General features: G+C 43.8%; 1 protein-coding gene across 1 annotated transcript; it reads left to right on the top strand.

Annotated features, from left to right (window-relative positions):
* Positions 1–591: 591 nt before the first annotated feature.
* On the top strand, positions 592–26,852 carry CCNJL (cyclin J like). The gene is made up of 5 exons (XM_037397898.1): positions 592–826; positions 11,812–12,022; positions 22,191–22,490; positions 23,317–23,476; positions 24,530–26,852. Exons 1-5 carry the CDS (start codon positions 749–751, stop codon positions 24,975–24,977), a joined length of 1,197 nt encoding a protein of 398 aa, XP_037253795.1. The 5' UTR covers positions 592–748; the 3' UTR covers positions 24,978–26,852.

Raw genomic sequence — 26,852 nt, 5'->3', positions numbered from 1 at the left:
GGCCCTGGCCCGTCCCCAGGCCGCGAGCTGCGGGTGGCACCTCGAGAGCAGCGGGAAGCGCGTGCTGCTGGCGGGGGGGGGTGGGGGGGGTGGTGTGTGTGTGTGTGCAGGCCCCGACGGGCGGCCCGGTGCAGCGGGGGGAGGGGGGGAGCCACCGGCCGAGGGGATGCTGGCCCGCTCGTTCCCTCCTGCCAGCGCTGCGGGTGCCGAGTACCCCGAGCCCTCACTGCCGGGGGCAGCTCTGCGTCCCGTGGCCGCCGGCACGACCCCCTGCAGCCCAGCCAGCCGCGCCCGGGGGTCGCCGTGCGCCCCGACACGCCCGTCCCGAACGGGGGCTCCTGCCGGCGGGGGCCGGGCGCTGCGCGCACAGGTGCTGCCGGAGCGCTGGGGCACGGCGGGGAAGGAAAAATGCCCCTGCCCGCGGCAGCCGGCTGTTAATTAGCGCCAATTAAGGGCGGAGGGGGGCAGCAGCGCTCCCCCTCCCCCTCCCCCCCGCCAGCTGCGGGGCTCGGCCCGGGCCGCCCGCCGAGGCTGGCGCTGCCGCCGGCCTCCCGAGGGCTGCCCCCGCCGCCGGCCCCGGCCTGCAGCGCCTTCGGGGGGGGGGGGGGCGGCCGATAAATCACGACGTTACGGGGCGGCCGGTGCCGGGGGGGTGGCCAGCGGAAGCTGCCGCGGGCTGCCCGCGACTTGTCCGGTCCCTTCTCCCTCCAGCGGCGCGGCCCCGTCTCTCCTGCAGACCTTTGTCTGGATGGGAAGGGCAAGGATGGAGCAGCAGTGGTGGAAGGGGGAGCTGGCCGCGGACATCCACCAGACCCTGAGGACGAAGGTTGGGTCCCACCTTGTTCCTTTCCCCCTTCCCCTGCGGGGCTCGGGGCGCTGCCCGGCGGGGGTCGCCTCGAAGGAGCAGGGTCACCCCGGGCGCCTGCTTGCCCGCTGCTTCATGACCGCGACCTGTTGAAGCCAGCCCTGGGCAAGCTGCTGGCCACAACTACCTGCCCGCGGCTTCCCAGCAGCGGTGACCGGGCCGGGGGGCCGTGACTCGCTGCGTTCAGCGCCGTGAGGATGCTGATGCTGACCCGCGAACAGCGGGCTGGAGGAACCGCAGAAGCAGCGTCGCAGCTTTTTCCGACAGATAAACGCTGACATTCGAGTCAAGGGGAGGGGGCCGTTCGCTGGCCGGCTGTAGAGGCGCTGGGGGATGCGCAGACACGGCTTGCCGTGGCTTTTCTCGAGGCGGGTGCAGCGTTTGCACCTGGGTGGGCGCCGCAGGGCAGGGCCGGCCGAGCGGGGCAGCCGGTGCCTGCGGGTGCGCGGCCGCAGGCGCTCGGGGCTCCCCGGTCCCTGCCCCTGTCCCTACCCGGCCGTGGGGGGCTCCACACGCCCTCAGCTGGGGAGGGGAGGGGGCCTGCCCCCCAGCAAACACTGGCTGCCTGCACCCACACGGCTTCTGAGTCACTCGGGTCAAGGCGAGGTGGGATCTTTGCAGATCCCGTTCCCCGTGTGTGCCCGCTGAGCACACAGCGGTGCCGGTGGGCTGGTACCAGCTGCTTCGCTCTCCTGCCCTCCAGCTGAGGCAGGTTTTCAGGCCCGGGAGGGGGAGGGGCAGGGAGTAACTGCGAATCTCATTGACAGGGTTTTACAAGGTGGGGGGAAGCTTCCATCGTTTATTTATTCTTGTCTCCCTGTACCCGCTACCTTTTAATCAGCTGTTTTTCTTCAGCCTGCTTTCTGGAAGCATCTGACAGCTCTAGAGTGCTAAAACTCCTGCTCAGTGTATGGATGCTGACCTGGGCCTGCTGAAATCACAGTAATTGTTGGAATTCAAAGAGCCTGCAAAGAGGGAGAAGGGTCTCTGGGCTGCTCTGCTTTTTCTGCTCTGAGCAAGGTCTACAAATCTTTCTGCTTAGACAATTTTAATCTTCATTCCACCCACCTTGTAAGGCTGACTTTTCTTTTTGGAGGCAGTGCTACATGAGAATCCTGAGCGCAAGTACATCAAGCAAAAATAATCGCAGCCCCTAAAACTTCTTTGGTTCACTTTCTGTGATTTTTTTTTTTTTCTCCCAGATAATACTTTGCAGAAACACCTCTCAAATATATCACCAAGGTTTGGTTTTTTGGTGTCTGAAGTGTCAGAATTTACCGTAAAACATTGTGGAACTCCTCAAAAGGATCCTTCAGCAAAGTTTGGGAATCTAAGTAATTTTAAGGTACTGAAGTCAGTTTTGTGGGTGTGGACCAGTTTTAGGGATGCCTGTGGCTGTTGCATAGAATAAAATATGCTTCAATAGTGGCATCACCACTAGAGTACCAGTATGTTATTAGTGTATTAGTGTGTTCATACTGGAATACAGAAAATTCAGGCAGTGGTACCCTCAAGCCTAAATGACTTCTCTGGTTTAAGACATTTGCTGAGGAGTCCTAGTCTGGAACAGCGTGTGTCCCTGGTCTTGGGTGAGAATAAACAGGTCTTAGTTTTAGCATGTGAAACTGGCAGGAAGATTGCTTAAAGCTGCTTGTCAAGGAGGTTGAAAATGCATGTTGGAGGTTGAAATGCATGTTGCAGGCTATCCCACTTTTTTTTGAAGAATGCACTTAAAGTCTGGGTTTAAGGTAAGAAATAACATGTCCTTTTTAAAGAACATAAATCTTATCTTAAAACAACTGAAGGATCATTTGAAACACTTCCCCCTCACACACACACCCCTCACCCCCCCAATAATGTAGACACACAAATGTATGGCTACTGTGAAACAACCCAGATTTTATGTTAACAACTGGAAAAAATGTCATGCCATCCCATCCCTCTCATGCTCCCAATTGGGTCTGAGAGTTCTTCACCTCATTGAAAGTTGGTGTCCTTTGTGACAGATGTTGTGTGCTGTATCTGATGGGTATGTTCTGCATGAGAGCAGATACTGAATGCACTGGTATACCTGGCTTCTAATTCAGAGAGGGCTGAAAGATGCTGTGAGGCTTTTGACTTCCCAAAGGCTCTAGCTCAATGTGGAGGAAATTAATAGCCCCTGAATTGTCCGGCTCGTAAAGTATCTGTGCTGTGATTATTGGGATGTAGTGCTCAGCTTAGCAGGGCTGTATTGTGTTAGTTATTGAGTGTGCTGACCTAGTGGAGCAAAACGCTGAAATTCCAAAAGTGCTACACATGTCCTTAGACTTGAAATGAAAGGTTAAAAGTGTTCCCTGGCTTAAGCCAGAACGTTTAAACCTGTTGCAAGACTGAGCTGGGAAGGAAAACAAAAATTTGAGCATACATGTGCTAGAAAAGCCTAACACACGCTAAGCCAACAAAGGTGCTGGGTGTGTGTGCGTTTTCTGGTGCTTGAGCTACTTCTACAGTGGCCCTACGTTACTGGCAGTGCCGGGCTTCAAGGCAAAAATCAGAGACCTCTGAATGGAAATGGGATTGCTGCAACATCTGCACGGAGCTCTTCTGTCTGCTTCAGTAGCCCCGAATACTCCACAAGTGTGTAGCGCTGAGCAGCATGTCAGTGTTGGTTTTTTTCCCTTGCTTGTTGTTTAAAGTTGAGGAAATACTCTACTCTAGAAAGCAGCCTGAGTGTCCCAGAAATAAGTGATGACTGCTATTCCTCCCCCAGTTTTGTGCTTATGTAGGGCTGTTTTCTTCCAGGATATGTTCATTTCCTGCTGTTAATGAGAATTACTATATCTGCCTGCATTTCCCTTACCTATCTCTTGCATAGCTTCTCAGAGCAGGGCCAAATTTTACAGAACTTGTTGCTTGAGAATTTAGAAGGTTAATAATTGTAACTTGATCTTTTTAAAGGCAGTCCCTGTTATTGTCTGCAGTTACTTTCAGCCATGTGAGGAGAGCTGATCCTCTTTCTGCTGAAAGCAAACAGTCCTTTGCTGTTAAGCGGTAAAAAAATCCGAGTGATTTCCTCTAGGTGAAGGCTGCTCCACACCTGTCTCCCACCAACTCTTGGCTTAAAGATCTTAATGAGGAAATGCTGTTAACCACCACGATGTGTTTCATTATATTTTGATGTGCAATGCCTCCCTTGGCTGGGTCCATGGTGTCAGTTCGAACTGTGGTCTCTGAAGCAGGAGTGTGATCCGTCCAGGGTTTGTTGTGAGGGGGCCTCTTCTTCGCTGGTCTCTGGGTACTGTCACCATAAATGTGTTTCTTGCAGTCTTAAGTCATCCTGTTAGAAGTAGTGCAGGATCCTGTTATTAACTTAATTCAGTAAGAACTTTGGTAAAAACATCACCTCTTCTTCTTCTCCCTGCACCCAGTCTATGTCCCTCTCTCTTCTGCAGTTGTGCCAAAGCATCTGGTTTACTTGACCCATTGGCAGCGTGAAGGTCTTGATGTACCAGGTCCTGTTTTATCTTTTAGCCTGCAAGTCCACCCTTGTCATTGTTATTTTAAAAAGCGGTCATCCCTTCAATGTTTAATTAATTAAATGGTAAGTTTGATACATTCAGATCTGCCTGGCACAGCCTGAAATGCAGATTGGCACAGACTAGACAGTTACACTGAGCAGAGGGAAAGTGTTGGGGCATTGCAGCAGTGCATCTCCCGGGGTTTTAAAACAAAATCTAGATGAGAACTTCAGGGGTCCGACATACCTGTGGACATGCAAAAGGTTTTGTGCTGTTTTCCATTTCATTTAACAGACAGGATAAAACATTAACCTCTCATTCTGATGCACCTTCCCAGTTTGAATCAGCTGTAAAAGAAAGTAGGTTTAACAGGCATTGAGGTGTATTAATATCAGGTTTTTAATCCAAGACTGGCAGCCCAGCAACAAAAGCATAATCTGTTCACTTAATAGAAAACACATAAAAAACCCGCTAGCTTTTGAAAATCAGCAACAATAGCATTACTGGTTGCTAGCTGTAATTTGCTTATGTTATAGATGGCAGCATTGCGTGAAGCTGAAAGGAGCAGGTGTCCTAATAAAGTCCGTGGTTATTCATGATCTCTCTTCTTTTTTCGTTAAAGTTGGGACTTCAGTTTTCACACGTTTTCTCTGATCCTTCTCAGATTAGCTGCTGAAGTTCAAAATACTTTGAAGTGTTTAAGAAGGACTTTATGAAATGCTTGATAAAATACCACAGTGGAACATGCGAAGTAGTAGATTTTCAAGCACAATACTGGTTCAACTCTCCTGCAGCTTTTGAATGCCTGGGACTGTTGTGGGGATGCTGAAGGGTGGAGTGGATTCAAGCACAAAAAGCTTTTACGTAGAGTTGCAATACTGTGTGGGTCTGCCACAGGTTTCTTGTGTGACTTCTCAGTAGGTGCCTGAAGCTTAATTTGTCTACGCAAAATTCAGATCGCGGGAACGGAGTCTGCGTTTACCTGTAGGTATTTTGAAAGGCAGAAGCGGGTGATATGGGGTGATGCTTGAAGAGCACAGAATGCAGTCAGAGATGGCCTTTAATCTAGGTAAAGGGAGGAAAACTACCGAAGGCTCTTTGAAAGAGAAAGTGAAACAACCCAGTGTCAGCCAGAGTCACTGAGCAGGTTGGAACCTGAGGTTCTGTTTGTGGCCGGAGACTGGGCCCTTTGCAGAAGATGCTGTTCCTTTTGAGTGTGCAGGAACAGTGGTAACGCAGAAGAAAATCGGAAATTATGCTGTTTCATTCGCACATCAGTGGAATGCATTGTAGATCAGTAAGGGTAGCTGCTGGCAGTGCTATCTAGGCGGTGTAATGAGTGTGTTTAGGCTCTGGTTCTGTCTACCTGATTGGTCACCGTTAAATGAGGGGGAAAATAAGGGCTATATGGCCCTTCCTTATTAGAAACTCACTGGCTTTTGAATTTTCACTGGAAATAGAGAGGAACTGTCTGAAATCCTTTTTGAAACACGCTTCCGTCAGGTTTGTGTCTTTACTCCTATGCACTGAATCCAGACGCTGTGCAAGACTGGCACTTCTCCTGAAAGCTGGTTAAGGCTGGTCTGAAACAGCTGAAGGTTGCTGAAATAACGGGAAACGCTGTCACTTTCAGGACTCTCAGAGATTCAGTTATGGCAGGGCTGAAGAGGAGTAATAGGTCACGCAGAGAATGCTGGACTGTCCCTTGCTGCTCTGTCTTCGAACAGGTGGAGTCCTGGGTCTCTCTGTCTTACAAGACAGCGGGGCTGGTGCTTGCACAGCAAACCGAGCGGGGCTGTTTCAGAGAATTGCACTGTGGGTTTTTGCTGGGTGAGGAAACACATCCTGCTGGCCCTACCCGAAGTGCACTGCCCTGCCGGTTATCTTTGCCCTTCCCTTTCAGTTTGCCTGGCCAGCTTTAAGATGAGTAAAAGCTAAATGCATCAGCTGTGCTCTGCTGTCAGGCTGCTGCCAAACATGCTAACTCTTCAGCTTCCTGACCAAACTGCAGGCAGCTGCCAAAGCACAGAAAGACTTACCAGCAAGTTTCATCCAAGTGATTTTGTTACTGGTAGGCACAGTGCCGCAGTCTGTGCAGGGGCAGGAGGATTGTTTCTCTGAGCGAGAGAGAGTAGTGTGGCAATAGTAGCAAAATTAAATTGGTAGCGTGCTACCTAGTCTACTGCAAAGAAGCATGCACAGTGCTCTGCATTTTCAAGCTCCTATAAAAAAATAGTGTAGTCTAAATTTTTCTTCTTATATCATCTTGCCCGCATAAATAATGCGTCATAGAGGCGTTAGCTTTTAGTGGTTTCTCATGTGGGGTGCAATAATTCTCTCAGAGATCAATTTGGCACCTTTCTTCTGCAGCTGGAAAACTGTTTGATTAGAACACAAAACAGGAAGGAGTTTGTCTCTTTCAAAGAACAACTGTTAATGGGCTGCTAGATAAGCTTTCCCTTTATTTTTCACCTACTGGCATTTCTTTTTCCTGTTCTAATGCTAACAACTTTGCAGTATCTGTTATTCTTACTGTAGGAATTCATAAGAATCTGGTGGAGGTCACGTATGTGCTATTTTTCTGGAACACGCAATGCGCAGAGCACTAAATGATTGTCCAAGTTAGCTTTTTACTAGTTTTATGACTTAAATACTTAGTAGCCTTCCCTCCCAGGTGTTGATTTTTTGTTGGTTTGTTTTGTTGTTTTGGTTTTTTTGTTTGGGTTTTTTTTTGTGGGGTTTTTTTGTGGGTTTTTTTTTTTTAATTTATATTTGAGTGCCTTATATTGACACACACAAGTGGTATCTTGAGTTTCTGTACTTTTCCTCTGGATTAATAAAGATCATGCAGAACTTGCTGAAACTTGTTATACTTCACTGGTTATCTTTGTTTATCAGCTGGAACCTTTTTTCAGATTTTGGGTTAGGATCAGTGGTGAACATCTGTGGGCTGTGGTGGCAGGGGCCATACACTGGATTCTGTTTACATATCCAGAAACAGATAATAAGATTAAAAAAGAATAATAATGAGAGAAGTATGAAGTTCATAGTAGTTAATGAAGCCTGTGTGTGTGTAGAGGAGTATTGCAACAGCTGTTTCTAGATGAATAGGCTTTACTGTTACTGAGTAGCTCTGGTTTAGGTGGGTTTTTTTGCTACAAAATGAGAAGGTAATTTACCTGGCTGCCCGCAGGGGATGCAGCTCTCTGGAGATGCCCGTGAGCAGCAGCTGGGTAGCTGGCAGCTGAGGCAGCTGGTGCTGGGAGGCAGGAGGGCAGTAAAAAACACCGAAGCTGTTGCAGGGAGTGAGGAGATGCTGTGTGTTTGACCTGTGGCACAGAACGGATCCTGACTGCCTGCGCCAAGCGCTTAGACATGGTAGAAAACCAGATTCCGTTAACATCTCCCTGAGTTTCAGAACCCAAGACATATTTGTTTCAGCCTTTCATTTTCTTTGTCAAAAAGCCTGTGAGTTGTACTAAAATACCTTGATGAATTCCACTTTTGTGCTAAGAACTGATCATTATAGTGTGACTGATTACCATAATGTCACATCACTTGCTAACTAACTTTTTTCTTGTGGCTGCTTGTCAGTTCGTTACTGGCTTTCTATCAGTGGAAGAACAGGTTTACTGAAAATAAATTGGACAGAAAAAATGTACGCATGGAATTTCTTGCCATGTTGAATGGCAGACCATTTGATATGGTACTGTGATGTAGGTGAGTGCTGGGTAGACTGGCCTGGACCAGCTGCTCCTGCTTTAAGGGAGCTGGAGGAAATAATCCTGTTTGCTCCCTCTCCACTTCAATCGCTGTTGGGTTGATTTAGTTCAAATGGCCGGGGAAAGCCTAACCTTCATGTGGCTGCTCAGAAGCTTTAGTTTAAGTCTTGTTGCCTAGCGTCTCCTTTGGGAGATGGATGCTGAAGTGCGTTTGCTCAGCCCAGTTAGGAAGCCACCCCAGCATCGTGTCTCTTGAGCTCAGGTGATGAACTCCGGCTGGAGCGGGCAGGTGAGCTGTGCTGTCTGCGGGGAATGCCTGATGTCTGGAGCCTGGCTGACTTTCAGATGAGATTGCTGAGGAAGATTTGTCTTTAACACCACTTAAAAGTGTTTACACCGACTCACTCCTTTTGGAAGGTCAGGTCTTGCAGCTGGTAGGAGGTGGCAGCTTAAAATAAGTCTTCACCCTTTAACACTGACTCTCTGCCCAAGTCTTACTTTCCAGGTTTTGAGATGAAGTGGTGATCCCTTTAAATGCTGTGCTCTGACTTTCTGGAGGCTTTTTGTGGAGAGACACTGATCAATAAGTAGAGCAAAGCTTGTTAAGTAATTTCCAAGACACCTGCGAGTCTCCTCTGTGCTGCCTTTTAGCGTAAAAATGTGGCAATTGCTCAGCAGCCCAAAGCCAAGTCCTTGAAGGAGATAAAGATGAACAGGTCAAAGATAAGCAGAAGCAGCATATGAAAGGGCGATTCCAGCAGGCAGCAGGACTCCCCCTTTCTAATCTGTTGCTTTACTGAAAATAGAGGGAAAAAATTAAGCAATGGAAAGGATTCATTTTATTCTTGCTCCCTGAAAGTTGAGGTTTTTTCCATAGAGTTGTATTTGCTGATCCTGCATCCCTATTCCCAAAGCAGCAAAGGCATTTTTTGAATTCAAAGGAATTTTTTTTTTCCCCTTTGATGAATTTATGCTAAAGACCCCAGTGGGGGGCTGATGGAAAGGGGTGCATACCCACAGAGGTGTTGATAAGCGTAAGCCTGCCATTCAGCTCTGGCATTGTTAGGCTATGTACTACTTGCTTTCCTCTACAAGAAAATCTCATTTAAGACTGATCTGTCGGTGTAAAAGCATTGAACTGCTTACTAGCTGCTTCATGCTAGGTGATGCAGGGCAAGGCTCTTGCCTATACACAGGTAATTACCCTCGATCAATTAATGCCTAGGAACTTGATCTTGTAAGAAACTACTGGACGTGGCTCTGTTCCTCCTAATATTAATCCTGAAGCTGAACCCTGCCTGTGCTGTCAGGTCTCGTTATACAAAGCCCACGTGGGGCTTTTGGTGAGCAAAATGGGAGTGCCTTTCACTTATACCCTTTACTAGTAACCGATTTAGGGCAGAAGGGGAGTAAAAATAAAAAAGCAGATGTCATATGGGGGGTAAATGTCTCTGTTAAACCAGTAGCAGAATAATCCTATTGGTTTAAATCCAGCGCTTTGCCTGGCCTTTGAATTTTCTAGTGCAATGGGCTTAGTAGGGGTTGTTCTGGCTTCCGAGTGTCTGAGGTTTGGGTGCAAATCTCTGGATCTCTGCTTTCATTCTGAGCCTGTCCTACTCACCCAGTGAACTGTAATGTTTAGACAGATCAGATTTTTTGACGAGGTGTGTAACTGGAGTTACTGTTCATTTCTTGCATTTGGTGTTATGGTCTAAAAAGCAAGCTTCACATTAAATATGTATGCTGACCCTGGAGTATAGAGTATGATTTTGCTGGGAGACTTAGCTGTAGAAGCAGGATGGCCATTTCAAAAATTAAAATTCGAAGCTCCTACCAGTCACCTAGAAGAACAAAGTATTTTGGAGGTAGAATTGCCGTCTGATCTTCTGATAGCTTGGACTGTGTATAGACATTAAAAAAAAGAAAAGGGGGGGGGCAGTTATTTTAACTGATGTAAGCACTGAGCTTGCAACTGTTCCTGTCAGAACGTTCATGTTATGGCTATGCCATGAATTCCTGCTCTGAACCTGGGTATGTCACTCGAACTGATGGATTGAAATCTCCGTACATAAGGCAATTGAAAAACCAAATTTATGGGCTTTTTCTGGGTATAAAACAATGGGGGGCAACATGTTCCATTCTTTTCCTCCTTTATAAATTGTTACGGGTCGGCGATTTCTTTATAATCCGCCAGCAAAGGCTGTCCCAGGTTTCAAAGGGCTGTTTGCCCGTCCGCAGCGTGTGTCTGTTCGGTCGGGAATGCTGTTTTCCAGTGACTCTCTTTGAGCAGGCTGGGAAGGAACCACCCGTACCTGCGGCCAGCTGGCCAGCTTTGCGCGCCGCTTCTCCTCTGCAACCTCCCTGGCTTCCACTGCTGTGCGCCCCTCGGAGCCTGGTTGTGCAGCTATTTTTTTCCCGATAAGTTGAACCTCCTCAAGGAATGTCTCCTTCCAGGGGATGAAAGGAGCGTGGGCAGCCGTGATGCTGGCTGTGCGAGGTGGTGCCTCCTACTTCTGTAAATGGGGGAGCCAGTGCAGCTATGTTCACAGAACACTTTTTTTTCTTTTTTTTTTTTTTTTTAAGTCCTGATTTATTTAGTAGAATTAATTGCTATGCACTGCTTTGTATTCCACTATAAAACACATCTATCTCGCAGCATTGCACTACTTCTAATTTATTTTCAAATATATGTAAACCAAAAATTACTTATTCCCTTGATGAATTACTGAGAGCTATACCTTGCTGAAAGAGCCTTTTTCTAATCCGTGCCTATCAACGTGTGTTCAGCCCATTCGAACTCAAGTCTGGGCATGGTAACTGCATTAGTATACGACAGTGTCTAAAGTCAGAAAGTGTCAACTTTTAAGTGGCATTAGCTTGTTGCAGGTATTCCTGGGGGTCTTCACTCCTTCCCTTAACCCGCTTTTTGCAAAGCGGCTAGCAACTGGTGAGTAAAAACCCTTGCAGGTGAAGATCTAGCATAGGTAAATCACAAACTTGTATAATTCTCCCTTTAAAATGAAAACCCATATATTAAATTTGAAATACAGTCTGTCAGTTCAGTAACTAGCTTTTATAATACTGTAATAGGTTACTACAGAAAATACTGGAATTTGTTATAATTATAAAAGTAATCATTCTCCCACATTGGGTTTTTTTCTTTTGTTAATGTCTGCTTTTGTTTCTTGCTGCAGCCATGCACCATGTGATTTCTTTTTTTAAAAAAAAAAGTTAGATAAATGTTATTTATTCTGAAGATATGCATGTTTTTTGGCACAGGATGTCGTAACTTGGGCAACTGAGAAGAGGCAGTGTCAGAGAAACGTTTCTTACCTATGACACTCTATTGAAGCCATACTTAACAGTCCAAATTGGGTGAACAAAATGTAAAAAAATCCTTCAAGAATAATTTTTATGGCCAAGAAGTTTGGTGTTTTGTAGAAAGTGACAGAGGTTGGTCCTGGGTTAAACTGTAATTTACAGTGTTTGACCATGCTTGTAAGGAAAGCGTGTGGATGGCCGAAGTCCCAGAGGGGAACTGACTGTCAACACACGCAGTAATCCAGCCCCGATTTCTGTGTCACTCCGTGCTGTGGCTGCTGAGCATTTGCCATGGCAGGTGGCAGGTGTTGGTTTGGGATTCCAGATGCTGAAATGGTATTTGTCTCAGTAACTCTTTTTTTCCTACCCCTTTTTTTCCTCTCTCCCCGCCCCTGGCCCCTAGGAGCTGAAGTTGCCCATGTATAAGGCTCATTCACCGCAGATTGGGATGCGCCGATACTTCGTTGATCTCTTGACAGTCCTCTGCAACCGCTGCGATCTCTGCCCTACCGCCCGTCATCTCGCTGTCTATCTGCTGGACCTCTTTATGGACCACTATGACATCACTGTCAAGCAACTGCACATCATTTCATTTGCCTGTCTTCTCCTAGCAAGTAAGTTGGCTGCTGTCTATTAAGGCTTTTTCTTCTGGAGCAGATGGTTGTTTTCCTTATATATCATGTGCTGCTTTCTCTGTGTTAACAGCTTCCACCCACCTAGGGTAAAGCCTAATGAAGTCCAAGGCAAGGCATAAAGCAGTCTGTTAATGAACTCTGCTCAGCTTCATGTGTTCATGCGCAGAGGAAGTTTTGGCAGCTGAAGCTGTCAGTGGAAAGGGACAATGTGTATCAGGGTGATGGAGTGGGAAGGAAGTGGCTGGACTGGGGGAGGTTAGTTCCAAGGAAGAGTTGGTAGTAGGGAATAACGTCTGTGAAACACGCAGCTTCTCCTGGAGAACCATCCTTGGACAATGTGTGCCTCTGCTATGATCACTGGGCATAATCAGTTCCTTGCAAATTGGAAGCTTCTTATGCAGGGGCCAAAGGAAAATTTGCTTCTGAGGCGTTTAGTGGATGTGTTGATGATGCTGGCATGCATATCGTTTGCTCTGGGCTTCTGTCAAGTAGCTAGGCATTGCTGTTAATGCTAAAGCTTCAGCACTGGCATCCATTTAGCAAATGATCTTGAATGTTTGTCATTAGTGCTTTCTTGAAATCTTCCCTGCAGCTAGTGCTGTGCAAGTGGAGGAAAGCAAGACTGGTGCCTCAAGGAACTGGTGCCTCAAGGAACTGCCGTCTGTCCCTGTAGACTTATGGAGTCTGTAGGTTACAGAGAAACTATCCTGCCATGTGGGAGCCATGTAGAGCAATGCACTACTGTGGACAACAAAACTTATGCAAACTCTAGCACTGATGGCTGAAAAGTGCAAGTACTCATATTGGTTAAGATAAAAAAAATAATAAAATATGGAGAGCCAGAAGCTAGAAGGTAAATGAGGAAAGAAGGTGATACTCTATGTTTAGCTCTCAGGATAAGGGATGCTACTGCTTTTCCTTGCTCATTGTGGTCTGAAGAGCTTAAATTGAAGGGATAATGGTAAAATAATAAACCCCCCCCGTACATTTAATGTATTTAAGCATTGCTGTTCATCTGACTCTAGTGAAGATGGTTAATATATGTGGAGCAGTTACTGATTCGTGTTGCAGAAAAGGCCAATATTAAAATCTGAACAAAGAATGTACATGGCTGCTGTAGGTGCAGTCTCATGGCAACCTCAGTGACTCTCACATGCTGTAGTTCTGCTGACCTGAACCTCTGACAAGCTCCTTCAGAGCAGCAGACTGGCAGAAAACCATCCCAGCTGAAGAACAGTTTTCTTTATTTACCAGAGAGTTTTTTTCCTGAGGAGCCAGAGAAGCTTTAGGCTGGTGCAATGGAGAGAAGAGGGGCTAGGGATGATTCGTAAATTGTTGTGAAACTGTACTCTTAATGTCAAACACATCAGACTGAATGAAATGCCATGTTCAGGTAGCCTGGAGGCTGACGCCTGCTCAGAGGTGTACTCCTTCAGCTTTCAGGCCATCTCTCTTTTTTGGGTAAACTCATAACTACAAAATGCCTTGCAGCATTGCTAGTTTTTTTGTGGATTTATTATTATTATTATTATTATTATTTTCCCAGTGCGTGGATGAATATTACCTTCAGGAAAAGAGAAGATTTTCTTTACTTGAAGTTGACAGATTTATCTATGCTCCTACTCTGGTTTTCCCCAGCATAAAATTGATGCTTCAACAGTTCTCCTAATAACTTTTCATTTGGACTTAGAGGAAAAAATTATAGCTGGTTTACATTTCCAGTGCTACACAGACAGCGTGAAAATGATACCCTCAAGCCTTGTATGAATAATATGGCTTGCCAACTGTATCCTGGGCTGCAGCCAGCCATGTCCTGGGCCACATCGAAAGCAGCATGGCCAGCAGGGTGAGGGAGATGATTCTGCCCCTCTGCTCAGCTCTGGTGAGACCCCACCTGCAGTGCTGCATCCAGCTCTGGGGCCCCCAGCACAAGGACATGGACCTGTTGGCGCAAGTCCAGAGGAGGCCAGGGGGATGCTCAGAGGACCGGAGCACCTCTGCTGTGCGGACAGGCTGAGAGAGTTGGGGTTGTTCAGCCTGGAGAAGAGAAGGATCCAGGGAGACCTTACAGCGGCCTGCCAGTGCCTGAAGGGGCTACAAGGAAGCTGGAGAGGGGCTTTGTACAAGGGCCTGTAGGGACAGGACAAGGCGAATGGCTTTAAACTCAGAGGGTAGATTTAGGTTAGGTATTAAGAAATTCTTCTCTGTGAGGGTGGTGAGGCTGCCCAGAGCAGCTGTGGGTGCCCCATCCCTGGGATGCTCCAGGCCAGGCTGGACGGGGCTCTGAGTGACCTGCCCTGGTGGAAGGTGTCCCTGCCTGTGGCGGGGGGGTGGAACTGGATGGTTTTTAAGGTCCCTTCCAACCCAAACCATTCTATGGTTCTATGAACTGTCAGAGCTGGTATGCTGGGAAGACCTTGGCAGAGGCTTGCTACATGAGACTGGGAGAGCTGGACTGCTGACTTCTGTAGCTTCTAGGATTTAAAAAGAAGCAAAAAAGCTTTCAAGATTTTTATTATGTACATGACTGAAGTAAAATGCAACTTCAGTCCACTTCTCTGCAACTGAAGCAAAAGGAAGTTCACAAACTTCCCTATGATAAGACTGCAGGGAAATGTTTTTCAACTTCTGCCTATTTAAAAAAAAAAAAGGCTATTTTCTTAAAAGAGCAAGCCTATATCTAGAGAGCTAGAGTGTGAAAATCTTTATAAATTAAGATTAAATCAATGCAGTAGCATGTATACATCCTGATCTGGGACGATACAATTTCTTACAGGAAGAGGAAAAGGTCTGTTATTGTCAAGGCAGCTTTCCTATCAATGTGTAGAAACCAAACATTGAAAGTTGAACCAAAGTAGCTTTGTGTGAAGTTAATGCCTAATTAACTTGTATAGCTAAGGCTTAAAATACTAGGGCTCAGTCTGGTGACTTTTAGGAGCATAGTAAGCTGTTTACTGTTTGGGCCATCTTAATGTGCAATAAGGATATCCTCTTCTGGGATGTATCGTTCTAAGTGATGTAAGTCAAATCAGGAAAAGCCACTTTACAGTAAGTGGGAATTCCTGTGTTTAGTTTGTTACCTTCAAAATTATGTGAAATGGAAGAAATCTTGTACTATGATATTTTTTTTTTTAAATGTCTTGTAGTAAAATATTCTGAGTAAGCCAGAAGTATCGACCCAATGTCACCTTAAAAGTTCTCACTGTAGCAAAGAATAAAACCAGTCCCTTGCCTGTTACTTCAAATGCAGTAATAGGAACTTCCCGCAAAGCATTGCCGTAGGAAGTTGCGTAGTTTTTCACCAGAGGATTGCAGCAAAAGTGCTCTTCAGGCTGTGTTGCAAGACGCTTTTCAAAAAATTGTATACCTTTACTGTAGGGAGAAAAAAAGCTAGTCTTTTTTTTAAATAGCTGTGGTGTTTTCATGGTATCAAGATGAATGTTTAATGCAGACTGTCTTTGTTATTGTTATAAATTGATATAATATATATAAAATATACATTATTATATAAGTATTTGGGGAAACTTTAGATTTTCTTCCCGATTGCTTCCTTAGAAAAGAGTAAGAGATCAAGGGTAGTGTGCAGACCACAAGCAAGATGAGGTGTAGTTAGAGGCAAGATTACTTATTCCCAGTAATTACTGTAAGGGGGTTGGAGGTGGGAGGGGCATAATAGAGAAGGTTTTCAACACTAACTTCTGAAATAGAAGCAACAAACTTCTAAGCTAAATACAAGTTGAGCACAATTTTCGAAGCTCAGATAAATTGTTGTAAACTTGTGTTTAGCTGTAAAGTTTGTTGCTTCTCTCTCCAATCTAAAGAATCTCAAAAACTTGTTATTCCTTCCCCCCCCCTCCCCTTTCCCTCCCAATGCCATCATGTATTTTCACTAGCGTAGGACAGCAGTGCTTTCATGATGGGAATGTAGCGTTTTGCTGTGTGTCCTTTAGTTAGCTGGAGCTAATTTCTCTTACTGTATTCTAGAGATGCATTTTGACCGGCTCATGGGTTTCCCCAGATAGGGAAACTGGGTGATGATAGTGCTTCCCACTTTGGTGATAATTGTGGAAGAGATGAGGGAGTGAGACCATAATACTGTGCCAAACAAATCACGCTAGCAGCCAAGTAACATCCAGCCTGGGCTTGCCGCAGCTGGGAGGAATGTGGGTGTGTGTCCCTGGAATCATCCAGTTGTTCGCTAGCCGGGCGATGTATGTCTTTTTGCAGTGTACGTACAGTGTGATAACTGGAGAAAGCTCTGGAAATTCCTGCCAGATAGTTTTAGCTCCTCAGAACAGCTATAAAAGGTTTGATTTACTAATGTCGTCAGTGTTATTATTTCCTCTGAATCAGTTCTGAAGAAGAATGGTAAAAATTGTTCACAGTAATCTAGGGGTGAACTGAAAGCTGTTGGGGGAGGGAAGGAAAAGTTGCTGGAAAAACAGATGTCACACAGGAATGTAGTTAGTCTGTCATACTTGCACTAAGGGAAACTTTATGAGCTAAATCAGAATCATAAACTAAATGTGTTTTTGCAATACAGAAAGACGAGGTCCACATGGATGTTTTGGCTAGGTACACAATCAGAAGACAGAGGACCTCCTTTTGAGGTCCAGCTGTAGTAATATAAGAGGTTCCTGCTGCTGCAAGATCGTTAGTGAAGTCCAGTGGTTTTAATTGCTCAAGACAATCCATCTGTCCCTTGCTTGAAGGAAATTAGTGTTGCTCAGGTGGACTGCTGTGAGGTCAGGGAGATGCTGGCTTTTGGTGAGAAGTAATGCTGGGCAACTGGGACCGGTGGTCTTCAGGCAAGGCAGCTGGCTCTAGGGCAGGACAGTGACCAGCACACGTGCACAGGAGCCAGCGCGGCTGTCTCTGCACCAGGCACGGTGTTGCTCACTTTGCAAACAGGTAAGCGACTGAAAACATCACTGCTTTCCTTTTCCCTGCCAAAGCACCCCAGTGCGTCGAGTCAGCTCCTGGTGTTTCTTTAGACAGAATGAGCTGGCTGATGCTTTCAGTAAGTGGACTGATCTAATTTAACTGACATGGGGTCTGAAGGGAGCTGAGGAACTTTCAGGTCTCCTCCCCGGCAGCTGAGCAGGCAGCCCCTTGTAGAGCAGCACTGTTGAGCAGCAGCAGGTTGTAAAGTTCTAAACTGCATCTTCATTGGGCAATTTATTATGGAAAATGACTGTGATATTTTAAGGTGCTGTAGCCCTAAGTGCTCTGTTAGAAAAAAGGGATTGTGTAAAGATATCCCATCTGCTGTGGTGCTACTTGGCTCAAATTGCCTGCAGAAAGCTGTGCAAACCAGCTGCTCCAAAGTAGATCAGATGCACTGACACAATCATTTGGATGGTCCAGCTGCAGGAGCAGTGAACTGGGGAGAGAGCAAGTACCTGGGCAGTCCGTCCTCAGCTGCTGCAGCTATTTCTTCTGTGAGTTTTGTAACTGCAGTATGCAGAGACCGTAACATTACGGTGTATCAGTGTAGTTAAAGTAATGCAGCTTTTGCTTGTTGCTGTAAAATCCCAGCTGGGTCTTAAAAGCTGTTTCTTTCGTCCCTGAAGAGCTAACCTTCTTCAGTAGCAGGTGCTTCAGTACCTGATAAAACCAACATCTCTTTCAGCCGTTCAGTGGCATTGAATGTTCCAGCAATTCAAGTTCTTATGGACTCTCTTCCTCAAGAGAATTCTGCTGCTATGGAGACATGATAACAGTTTTTAAATTTGAGTATTGTTTCAAGCAAAGCTAGCTCAGTGTTCAGCACATCCAGTGCTGGGTTACTTCACAGAGTACTTGAGTACTTCTTGTGGTTTTCCTGGCTTTATTTTGTCCAGCTCCTTAATCTGCCAGTGGATTCTCAGCAGCTGCGTTAACTCACGACAACAGAAGAAATCGGAGCAAGAAAAGATGTCTGTGCTAAATGGGCTGAGTTTAGGGCATGGGTAATCCTTTATCACCTGATTCCCCACTGACTATCTGGAGTCGTCATCAGAGATCAGGCAGCTTGTCTATCGGACTGTGCTTTGCGATCCATTCTCCATTTATAGTCCCACCTTGGTGAGCAGGTAACTGTTCTGACAAAGACAGCTGAGTTACTTATTTTCATTAAAGGATACTAGTGGGTGGCAGTCCAGGATATAATTTGTGCAAAACTGAAGTCTGTAGTCCTAAATTTGTTGTTGTTGTTATTTCCCTGTTGCTGTACACGTACAGAGTATTTTCTTTAGTAATTGAACTTTACTGCAGTAAGGCATTAAAAACTCAGGTGCCTTGACCTGAGTGGTTTGCATGTATTGTACAGACAGATGAAGGACCCTGCAGAAAGAGGAATGAAGCAGGCTATCTCTGAAATAGCCTGTCTCGTTCTTGCCTCGCTTGGAGGACAGTTAGAAGCTGTGCTTGTATCTGAGGGTGGCATGGGAGAGAGTCTCAGAAGTTTGTTGTACCACCTTCTGCAACAACATAGGAATAAAGAAAAGTGGTCCTTCAGCTGTGTAAGCGGCCATAGGTCTTTTCTTTATGCTGGACTAGATGGGATTGACTGGTTTATCCTTCTTTTGGGTTGATTTTATAGGACAGAAGGTACTTACACTTAATGACTCTTTAAACTGGCAGTCCTTTTTGTTACTCGGTCTTCTTAAGGACGCTGAAAATGTAATAAAACAAATTGCCTGCATGTCCTGCTTTTGTTTTGCTACCCGTGCAAAACCCCAGGAAGATCATCTCCCCAGGTACCAGCAATGTCCGAACCGCATGCTGGGCTAGGTGTCTGTACCAGCTCCTGCCTCCTGCAGCGGGTGAGTCAGTTCTTCAGGGTACGTTTGACAGCAGTGATGCTTCCCTGAGACCCTGAGTGATTTTTTCCTAGTGAAAAGCTGGCATGGATCCATAAGCTGTTTTGATAATGTGACAAATGTACTAATGAAATATACTCTTTATAACTTAAGTCTGTTCCCCTTGACAACAGGACTTTGGCTTTCATTCATCAAAACAGAAGTGTGAATGAGTAACATAAACAGCAGTCGCTTTTTCTTTCTTGCAGGAGCATCTAACTAGAATTTGGAGTGGGGCAGAACGTGATCTAAAGTAACTTGGAAAAATCTTTGCATCATTAAACACAGTAATACTACACACTCTTAAAAATGTCCCATGCTGCCTCTATTTAGATTTAACAAAAAGGTTGGTCACCAATGTGAACCTACGTTACATACTCATTTTATTCATCCTGTTGATCTATTAAGCTGCAGCAGGCTTCATTGTATAACAGATTTGCAGCATCCATATACTTCCTAAATTAAGCACTGATTTAAAGGCTTATGATTCTGTTACCTCAAAAGAAAACTATTTTTGAGAGCAATAGTGACAACTAAATAGTTTTATCAGTAACTGGAGCCCAAAACACAACAGCAAACTTAATTTGAAGTGTCTACAGTGGCATTTCAAAAGTATGCAAATTACTTGTACGCAATTCTCACGAACTTCAAACTACAGACTCGAGGTGATAATTTATTTTTCTTTCCAAAGCACAATGTTGATTAAACCAGCCAGTGTTACTTGTTTGGCCACTACTTGACTTGCAACTGTCTTGTCTGATTTTTTTAAATACTCTTGCAGTAATTTTATCGGAGGTCCTGGTCATCTTAGCCTAAATATGTTGTGCGTAAACTCTTAGTTTCTGGTGTAAATGAAGGAACAAAAATAAGAATAGTATATCCTGGTATCTTTAAACTAGAGAAATCGGGGAACTGGAAAAGGGCACGCTATATTTTAAAGCCATCTTAAGCTTGTTCTTTCCCAGCTTGTCTCTGATCTCTTTGCTCTGATGGAATGAACTATTGCTGTCGTCTTCAGATTTCAATTTAAAAATAGGTAGGAAGTGCTTGGTAAACTTGAAGCAAAATGTTTAGGTCAAGGTGGAATTGGGAAAGAAAATGTGATCAAGTTGCTTGCATAGGGCTTTGGAAAGTAGCTTATGTTCAAATTTTACAGTTTATTTGAAGCAAAACTTCTGAGTTGATTACTCTCCCCCATTCTCAACTCAGTTTTGGAGCCTTTCTTCAATTTATTTAGCTACATTTATACTCAGTGTCTCCAATCTGCTGCAGTGGCTGCTCTTATCTAACATTGAAGCTAGGAATTAGTGTGTTGAGAAACAGAAGGGGGAAAATCTTAAATGACTAGTTACCTAAATAGCTAAATCTAGCTGTTGTCAATTATTTTTAACTTTAAAAGAAAATCGAAGTTCTTGATCAAGTCAAATAGCTTTGCCCTATGCTGGTATAACATCTTCCTATCCACTGCTGTGCTGATAGTCTGCTTTCCAGAGGGAAGGAAGAAGGAACTAGAACTTATGGAAGCCAGAATGACAGATCTCATCCTTAGTTTCCTAAGCAGAATGCAGTGCATGCACTGGTTTTTCCTCCTTCTGCTAGCATACTCCTTAAATTTCTCTATCAGGCTGTGATGTCACCTTGTGAGGAAAAAACCCAAAGGGTTAACTTCTCTCAAATTTCATTTTCTTTAAAAAGTTCTAAATTCAGATGACAAGGAGATTCATGAACATGTATACAGACTCCTGAATTTTAAGGGGTTTTTTTGCTGACAGCATGCCCACAATCCTTTTCCATTCTACTTCATATGATGGGCAAATTTTGTTTTTTATTGTTATGCTCTTTTATGGTGGGTGGCAGCTATATTACACTTTCAATGCATTTCATATCCATGATAGCTGAACAGGCTCAAAGATGGAAAATCCATTTTTAAATGTGTTAAAAAGACATTTTAAAAAGACAAGCTGCTAATCGTACAGAAAATTGTCAGTTTTTTAATACACTAGAGACACTCTGGATGGAAATACTATCCTAAATGGATAGCAAGATCTTAATTGCTTTTAAAATAATTTTCTAGGGCAATACTCATTCTAACTGTTTTTAGATTTGACGAGAATACTCTGAAGCCATATGACATGCTAGTATCTTGTCAGCTGGTCTGTGTTGGTACAGGAGGACTCTTACAGAAGAAAGGGAAGGACAATGGATGCAAGAATCAATTGTGGATTATATGCCTTCAAGAACAAAGGAAGAATAACTACAGAGTACTTTTAAGTAGCTATGGGTTTGGATTTTGCAGCAGGGGTGTTCTTTAAGCTGTACTGGAAACTTATTACTGGTGAATGTTTGTTGCTGGCTCTTGAACAAGGAGTGGCTCGTAGATAGGTCATTTTTGGCTTTGTAAAGCTAAAGTGTGAATTTGAGAAGACTTCATTGCTTTCTTAAGTTTGCAGCAAAGTAAAGCTGTTGCTTTATTTCCGAGAGATCTAATCCTGGGAATCAAATCTGATAGTGAATGCTTTTTTATGAAAGAAGAGTGAATAAAGTGAGACTCTGTTTTTCTGTAAAAAAAAAAAAAAATGACAGCATTTTGTAGTTCCTGGTGAAAACTGAGTCATTCTAGAGACTACTGCTGTTTCAGTAGGCTGGTAAATACAATTTAGAAAAAGGTGCAGCTTTGCCTAGCTATCTTGACTCTGAAAATGTATGCTCTCTCCTAACCCCATAGGAATTATTTATGTTAATCACTTGGTTACACTGTACTTCTCCTAGCCTTTCGGTGACCTTAGCTAATGAGGCCCTCCAAGACAGGAAGGAACAAAGAGAAATTCTGAAGCAGCAAGGGCAAAGGTGATGTTGCCCAAGGGTTTTCAATGTCTTCCTTTTTGTAGCACGTGCATTTAGCTTCCATACCCAAAGGAGCTTTTCCTCCCTCAATATTAGATCTTCTTTTGCCGTATTTTCCCCATACTGCTTGCTTGCTTCGCACTTGACTGAATGCCCTTCAGCAAACTGCTTCCAGTTACTGTCAGAAAAACTATCTGTAATCCTAATGAGTTTATAATCTTGGCTTTGGCATCAATACTATAGAAACAATTAAAAACAAAGTAACAAAACCATAAAAGGGATACAGGAATATGTTGACCAGTCTGTTGGCTTCTTTCCTACTTAAGTCACTGTCCTTTCCCATCCTTCTTTAAAAAACACCTTTTATCATTAGACTTTCTGGGTTTGGGAGAGCTCTTTGTTGGCTTTCGGGCACTCAATCATGATGATAAATCTTACCTGAAAACTGTCTCTTCTGGCAGGTAAATTTGAAGAAAAAGAAGACAAAGTTCCAAAGTTGGAGTACTTGAATAACCTGGCATGCATGTGCAATGTGAATGTGGTATTGAACAAGAAAGATTTGCTTAGAATGGAAATGCTGCTTTTGGAAAACTTCAACTGGAACCTCTACCTGCCAACACCAGCACACTACATTGACTACTACCTCCATGTGTCCACCTGTGAGAATGACCTTCACAATGGCTGGCCAATCACCTCGCTGGCAAAAATCCAAGATTTTCTGGAGAAATATGCATATTATTTCCTTGATTTCTCAGTGCAAGGTAAGAGGCTTAGCTTTATGCTAGAAAGACCTTCCATTTGGCAAAAGACAAAAACCTGAGAGACAAGGGTTTTAAAACTTCTCATAATATGGATTGCACAAAATTATCTGTGCAGAAAGGTTTCTCTTTGCAGTTATTTCAGGTGGCAAGTGGTACCGTGTCCCTTCTTTGCACGTAAGCCTCTTGCCTCTTTTCAGAAATCTCTAGATAACATCAATTTTTTCCTTCAGCTTAGCACACTAATTGGTGAGACTGTCAGAAGTGGAGTCTTAGTTTTTGATCTGCCTCAGAGTATGAAGTACTGTCAGTTGCAGACATAGTATTATGCACTTCAGTGTATGAATCTTAACGGCATTTTTTAGAGAGTCCTGTGCTGCAAGGCATGACATATTTAGAATGATGGGGCTTTTAATGATTTGGTTTGCAGCATTGCTTCCAGTATCTGCCCCTGTGCGAGGCAGCGAACTGCAGCATCCTCATAAGCTGGATTCAGCACTAATGTAAATATGTGTGTGATTGTCAATACCAAACTTTGGTTCAGTTGAGACCAGTCTACAAATTTTAGCATAGCTTATTTCATGGCTTGTTCTGAAATGAAAGAAACTACAGTGAAGTTTTCATAGTAGTTATGAAGAAATAGTACAGAGATCTTCAGGAAAGCTTCATCCAGTTCTGAGAGACTTTTTCTGCTCATGAGTTAATACTCTGAGATATGTGGAACGAAGCTGTGATTTAATTTTGTCCTGTTTTGCCATGTACGCACATAATAGGCTTACTGCAGTGATTAGTAACAGTATAATTCTCGCTTTTGTTTTTTCTTCTGTAGATCACACTTTCCTCCATTTTCGGCCATCTCTGATTGCTGCAGCTTGCGTGTGTGCCTCACGTATCTGTATGCAGATTTCTCCTGCCTGGACAACACAGCTTGAATTGCTAACATGTTATTCCTGGGAACATCTTGCCCAATGCATAGAAATGATGCTTATGTAAGATCAGAAGAAAAGAAACCTGTTTGTGCTCTTAAGAATATGTTAATACTCTGTTTTGGTTTGGTTTTTAATTTATTTCATTTTTTTAAGTCATTGTTTAGCTAGAATTAATATACATTGGTATTCTCTATCTTCAGTTCGGGGAGAGAAATAAAAGGGAAAAAACCCAGGTCCCTTTACTAAATACTGTATTTTAACAATATTTGCAATGCAGAATGGAGTGCACAGTTTGGTGTTCGTTGTGTTTTCTTGTACTGCTTGTCTATGTGACTGGATAGAAGCTTTTACAGAGGGCTGATGAAAGCTTTTTTTCCCCTTTGTTTTCTCATTGTACCTGCAATATATTTGCTGCAGACACACCAGTGTCTAACATCAAGAATACTGTAGGGAGCCGTTTCAGAACTATTCTTTGTTTTTTCTCCACTAAATGGTATGATTGTGATGCATCAATACTGGTCTGGTATCTGAGCACATACAGTCTTAATAGAAAATAAAAAAAAGTTTAATAGAATGATTTAGGTTGGGAGTGATGGTGGACCTTCTGAGTTCCTCCTTAAAGCAGGGCCAACTGCAGTTAAATTGGACTGGTTGGGGTGTTATCTAGGCAAGTTTTGACTATCTCCAAGGACAGAGACTTCCCAACCCCCCAGGGCAACTTGTTCCAGTGCTTCATCATTCTCGTGATAATCAAAAGTGTGAAAATATTTATTCTTAATACCTAACAGGAACTTGCCTTGTTCCCTTATAGCTACGCACTTTGATACTCTGCAAATACTTACAAAGGCATTTTGAAATTGTGTATTGTGGACTTAAGGTTCCAAGATAACCAGTCCATCAGTAACAACACACTTGTGATGTAAAATGATCCATAAACCTAATGTGTGAATATTGTGGCAGGATAATTAGAATTAATGGTGAAAGCAGATGAGGATTACTACATCGAGCTAGGGCCAAAAAGCTGATGATGTAGCCTGACTGGTGAAATTTTGGGATATATGCAACCTCTGTGAACTTTTCTCTTTGATAAATCTTACTTATAATTTGTTTCAGATATTATGAGAATGACATCAAAGATGCCAGTAACAAAAAAAACCAAGTAACAACTCCACAGCAAGAGCAGGAAGCAGTGGGAAATCTGAGCAATCAAGCCACTACTCAAGTTCTCTTCCAGCAGGCGAGTTACTACTCCCTAGCCCAGCATTCAGCTACGCTTTCCCAGTTCCAGTCGCCAGTGCAAGACCTGTGCTCTGCTTACCGTGACTCCCTACAGCCCCACAGGCCCAGCAGCCTGCTTGCCCAGAGCACCGAGGGCTCGCTGCACTCCTCCGCGGCTCTTCAGGCCAGCCTCCAGCCGTTCGCCCAGCCTCTGCCTGCCCCAGCGCCCATTGCCGTGCAGGTGGCGTTAGGAGCGGAGCCCAGGCACTGCATTTCCACAGTTTATGGCAGTAGTTACTTCAGTGGTCATCACTCACATGCAGCTGGGTGTTTTGATGGATAAATATTGACAGGAGAAGATGGTGATATCAACAGAAGTTGAAGAAGAAGCCCTGTGTGCGATACAAGATGTGTATCTGAATGAAAGCAGTGAAGAAACTGAATCCATACGACTCGTTTAGAGGACGTTGATCTGGATCTGCTGATCACTGGAACCTGGGTGTCCTTCTGCCAGGAGTTGTACGTTTGGCTCTTGGAGAGAGAGAGAAATAGAAATTAATATACGTCACTCAGTGTCACTCTGAGAGGCATCTGCGTAGAAACCCTGTGGAGCTTACTTCCTCCTAGCCTTCAGTTAGTTACTTGCCAGAGTTGGCTGAAAGCTTGTGTTGAGGAGTTACTTCAGGCTGGAGCATTTGTTGAACTTTTGGCCCAGCAGCAACGTACCTAGAGGATGTTGTTGGAAACATGGAGTGCTCTCCTCCTCTCCCAGTGATGTATCACTTAAACAGTGGCAGCTTATACTACTGAAAGCTTCTACTGAAATATATTGAAATTGGTATCAGTTAATGTAAACTTTGTTTATGCAGAAATGTATGTGTAGAACACTTTCCATCTTATTTGAGCAGAAGTCATAATTCAGGAGTAAGACTTCAGAATAAAAGGGGAAAAAAAAAAAGAAAACTATCAAATTAAGACTTAAAATTCTCCTGGAATCCAAACATCATGCTGCTGAACAGAACATCATTCTACCTTCAAGTATTTTAGAAACAAAAACAAAACCTTAATCATCTCTTAAACCTTTAACATGCTGCTGCTTTTCAGACTGGAGATTGCTAGTAAAATTGTTCATGACCTTTATCAGGGATTTAACATTACTTGAAGAAATCCTTTTGGAAAAACTCTTGAAAGGTTCAGTGCCTTCAGTTATTTTATTTTTCAGGCTCAAAGACTTGTGGCAGTAGTTCAGGCTCAGAACAGAGGAAGCGGTGTTAATGGGGCAAAGATAGGGAACTGGTTAACTTTGCTGTGAAATTAGTGTGGTTGCAGTGCTAGACAACGCTGACTTAGTTTTTTAAACATCATCTCAGCATTCTCTTGGAAAACATAACTGGTAAATTGAAGATTATTTTGCTTCTTTGCAATGAGACACACACATACTGTCACATGTTCAAAGGTTTCTTTCTCAACTGATTCCAGGGATGATTGTTCAAAAAACTGTATAGGCTTTTTTTTTTTTTTTTGGTTAATGTAGATATTTACAAGAAATGGACTTCTGCAAATGTGAAACTTTAGTTTTGATATACGCCACCACTATTGTAAATTTATTTGAAGGCATACGCTTGGTTTGTCTTTTCTCTGAACGTTCTCAGGACAGCAATATGTAACAGAGTAACGTGCAATATGCTTTTACTGACTTGGGGCAAATTTTTCAAGTCATGTGTCACAGTGCTCTTTTAAATTATATTTTCAGAATTGTTTTTAAGGGTGTTTTAGGGTAGAGGGGGGAAAAAACTAGCCTGTGTGCTAAGGCGTGTTTGCGTAACTCTCTTCTGACAACTTTTGGTGTCAAGTTAATTTCTTCCATTCAGCAGGCTAGAGGAGTCTTCTTTCATTAAAAAAAATATGCAAACCTTAAATGAAGAGGCAGTACTCTTCAGAAATTTGTCTAGAAGGTTACAGAAATTAGTTCATCTTCTATTCTGTTGGCTTTGTATTTATATTAAAACTTTATTTTCAGAAGACTTCAGTGTATTTTTTCGTGTCATTCAACAGACATAAAAAACACGTGGCAGTATTGTTGTGTGGGTTTTTTTGTTTATGACTTATAATCTGCATCATGTTCAGTGTTATACTTTGGACCGCCATCGTGCTCAGTTTTGAAAATACTGCCTAAGTTCCCAATGAAAGCTTCCAATAAACAAGGGTACTTCAGCTA

The sequence above is a fragment of the Falco rusticolus genome, chromosome 8 (assembly GCF_015220075.1).
Source record: "Falco rusticolus isolate bFalRus1 chromosome 8, bFalRus1.pri, whole genome shotgun sequence".
Lineage (NCBI taxonomy): Eukaryota > Metazoa > Chordata > Aves > Falconiformes > Falconidae > Falco > Falco rusticolus.
This window is presented reverse-complemented; position numbering and strand designations above follow the sequence as displayed.

Excerpts from the sequence above, each read along its gene's own strand:
- CCNJL (XM_037397898.1), top strand. The coding sequence starts at position 749 with ATGGGAAGGGCAAGGATGGAGCAGCAGTGGTGGAAGGGGGAGCTGGCC. Across the intron at positions 12,023-22,190 it reads TGCCTGTCTTCTCCTAGCAA|GTAAATTTGAAGAAAAAGAA; the intron begins GTAAGTTGGCTG and ends CTCTTCTGGCAG. Across the intron at positions 23,477-24,529 it reads TGCATAGAAATGATGCTTAT|ATATTATGAGAATGACATCA; the intron begins GTAAGATCAGAA and ends AATTTGTTTCAG.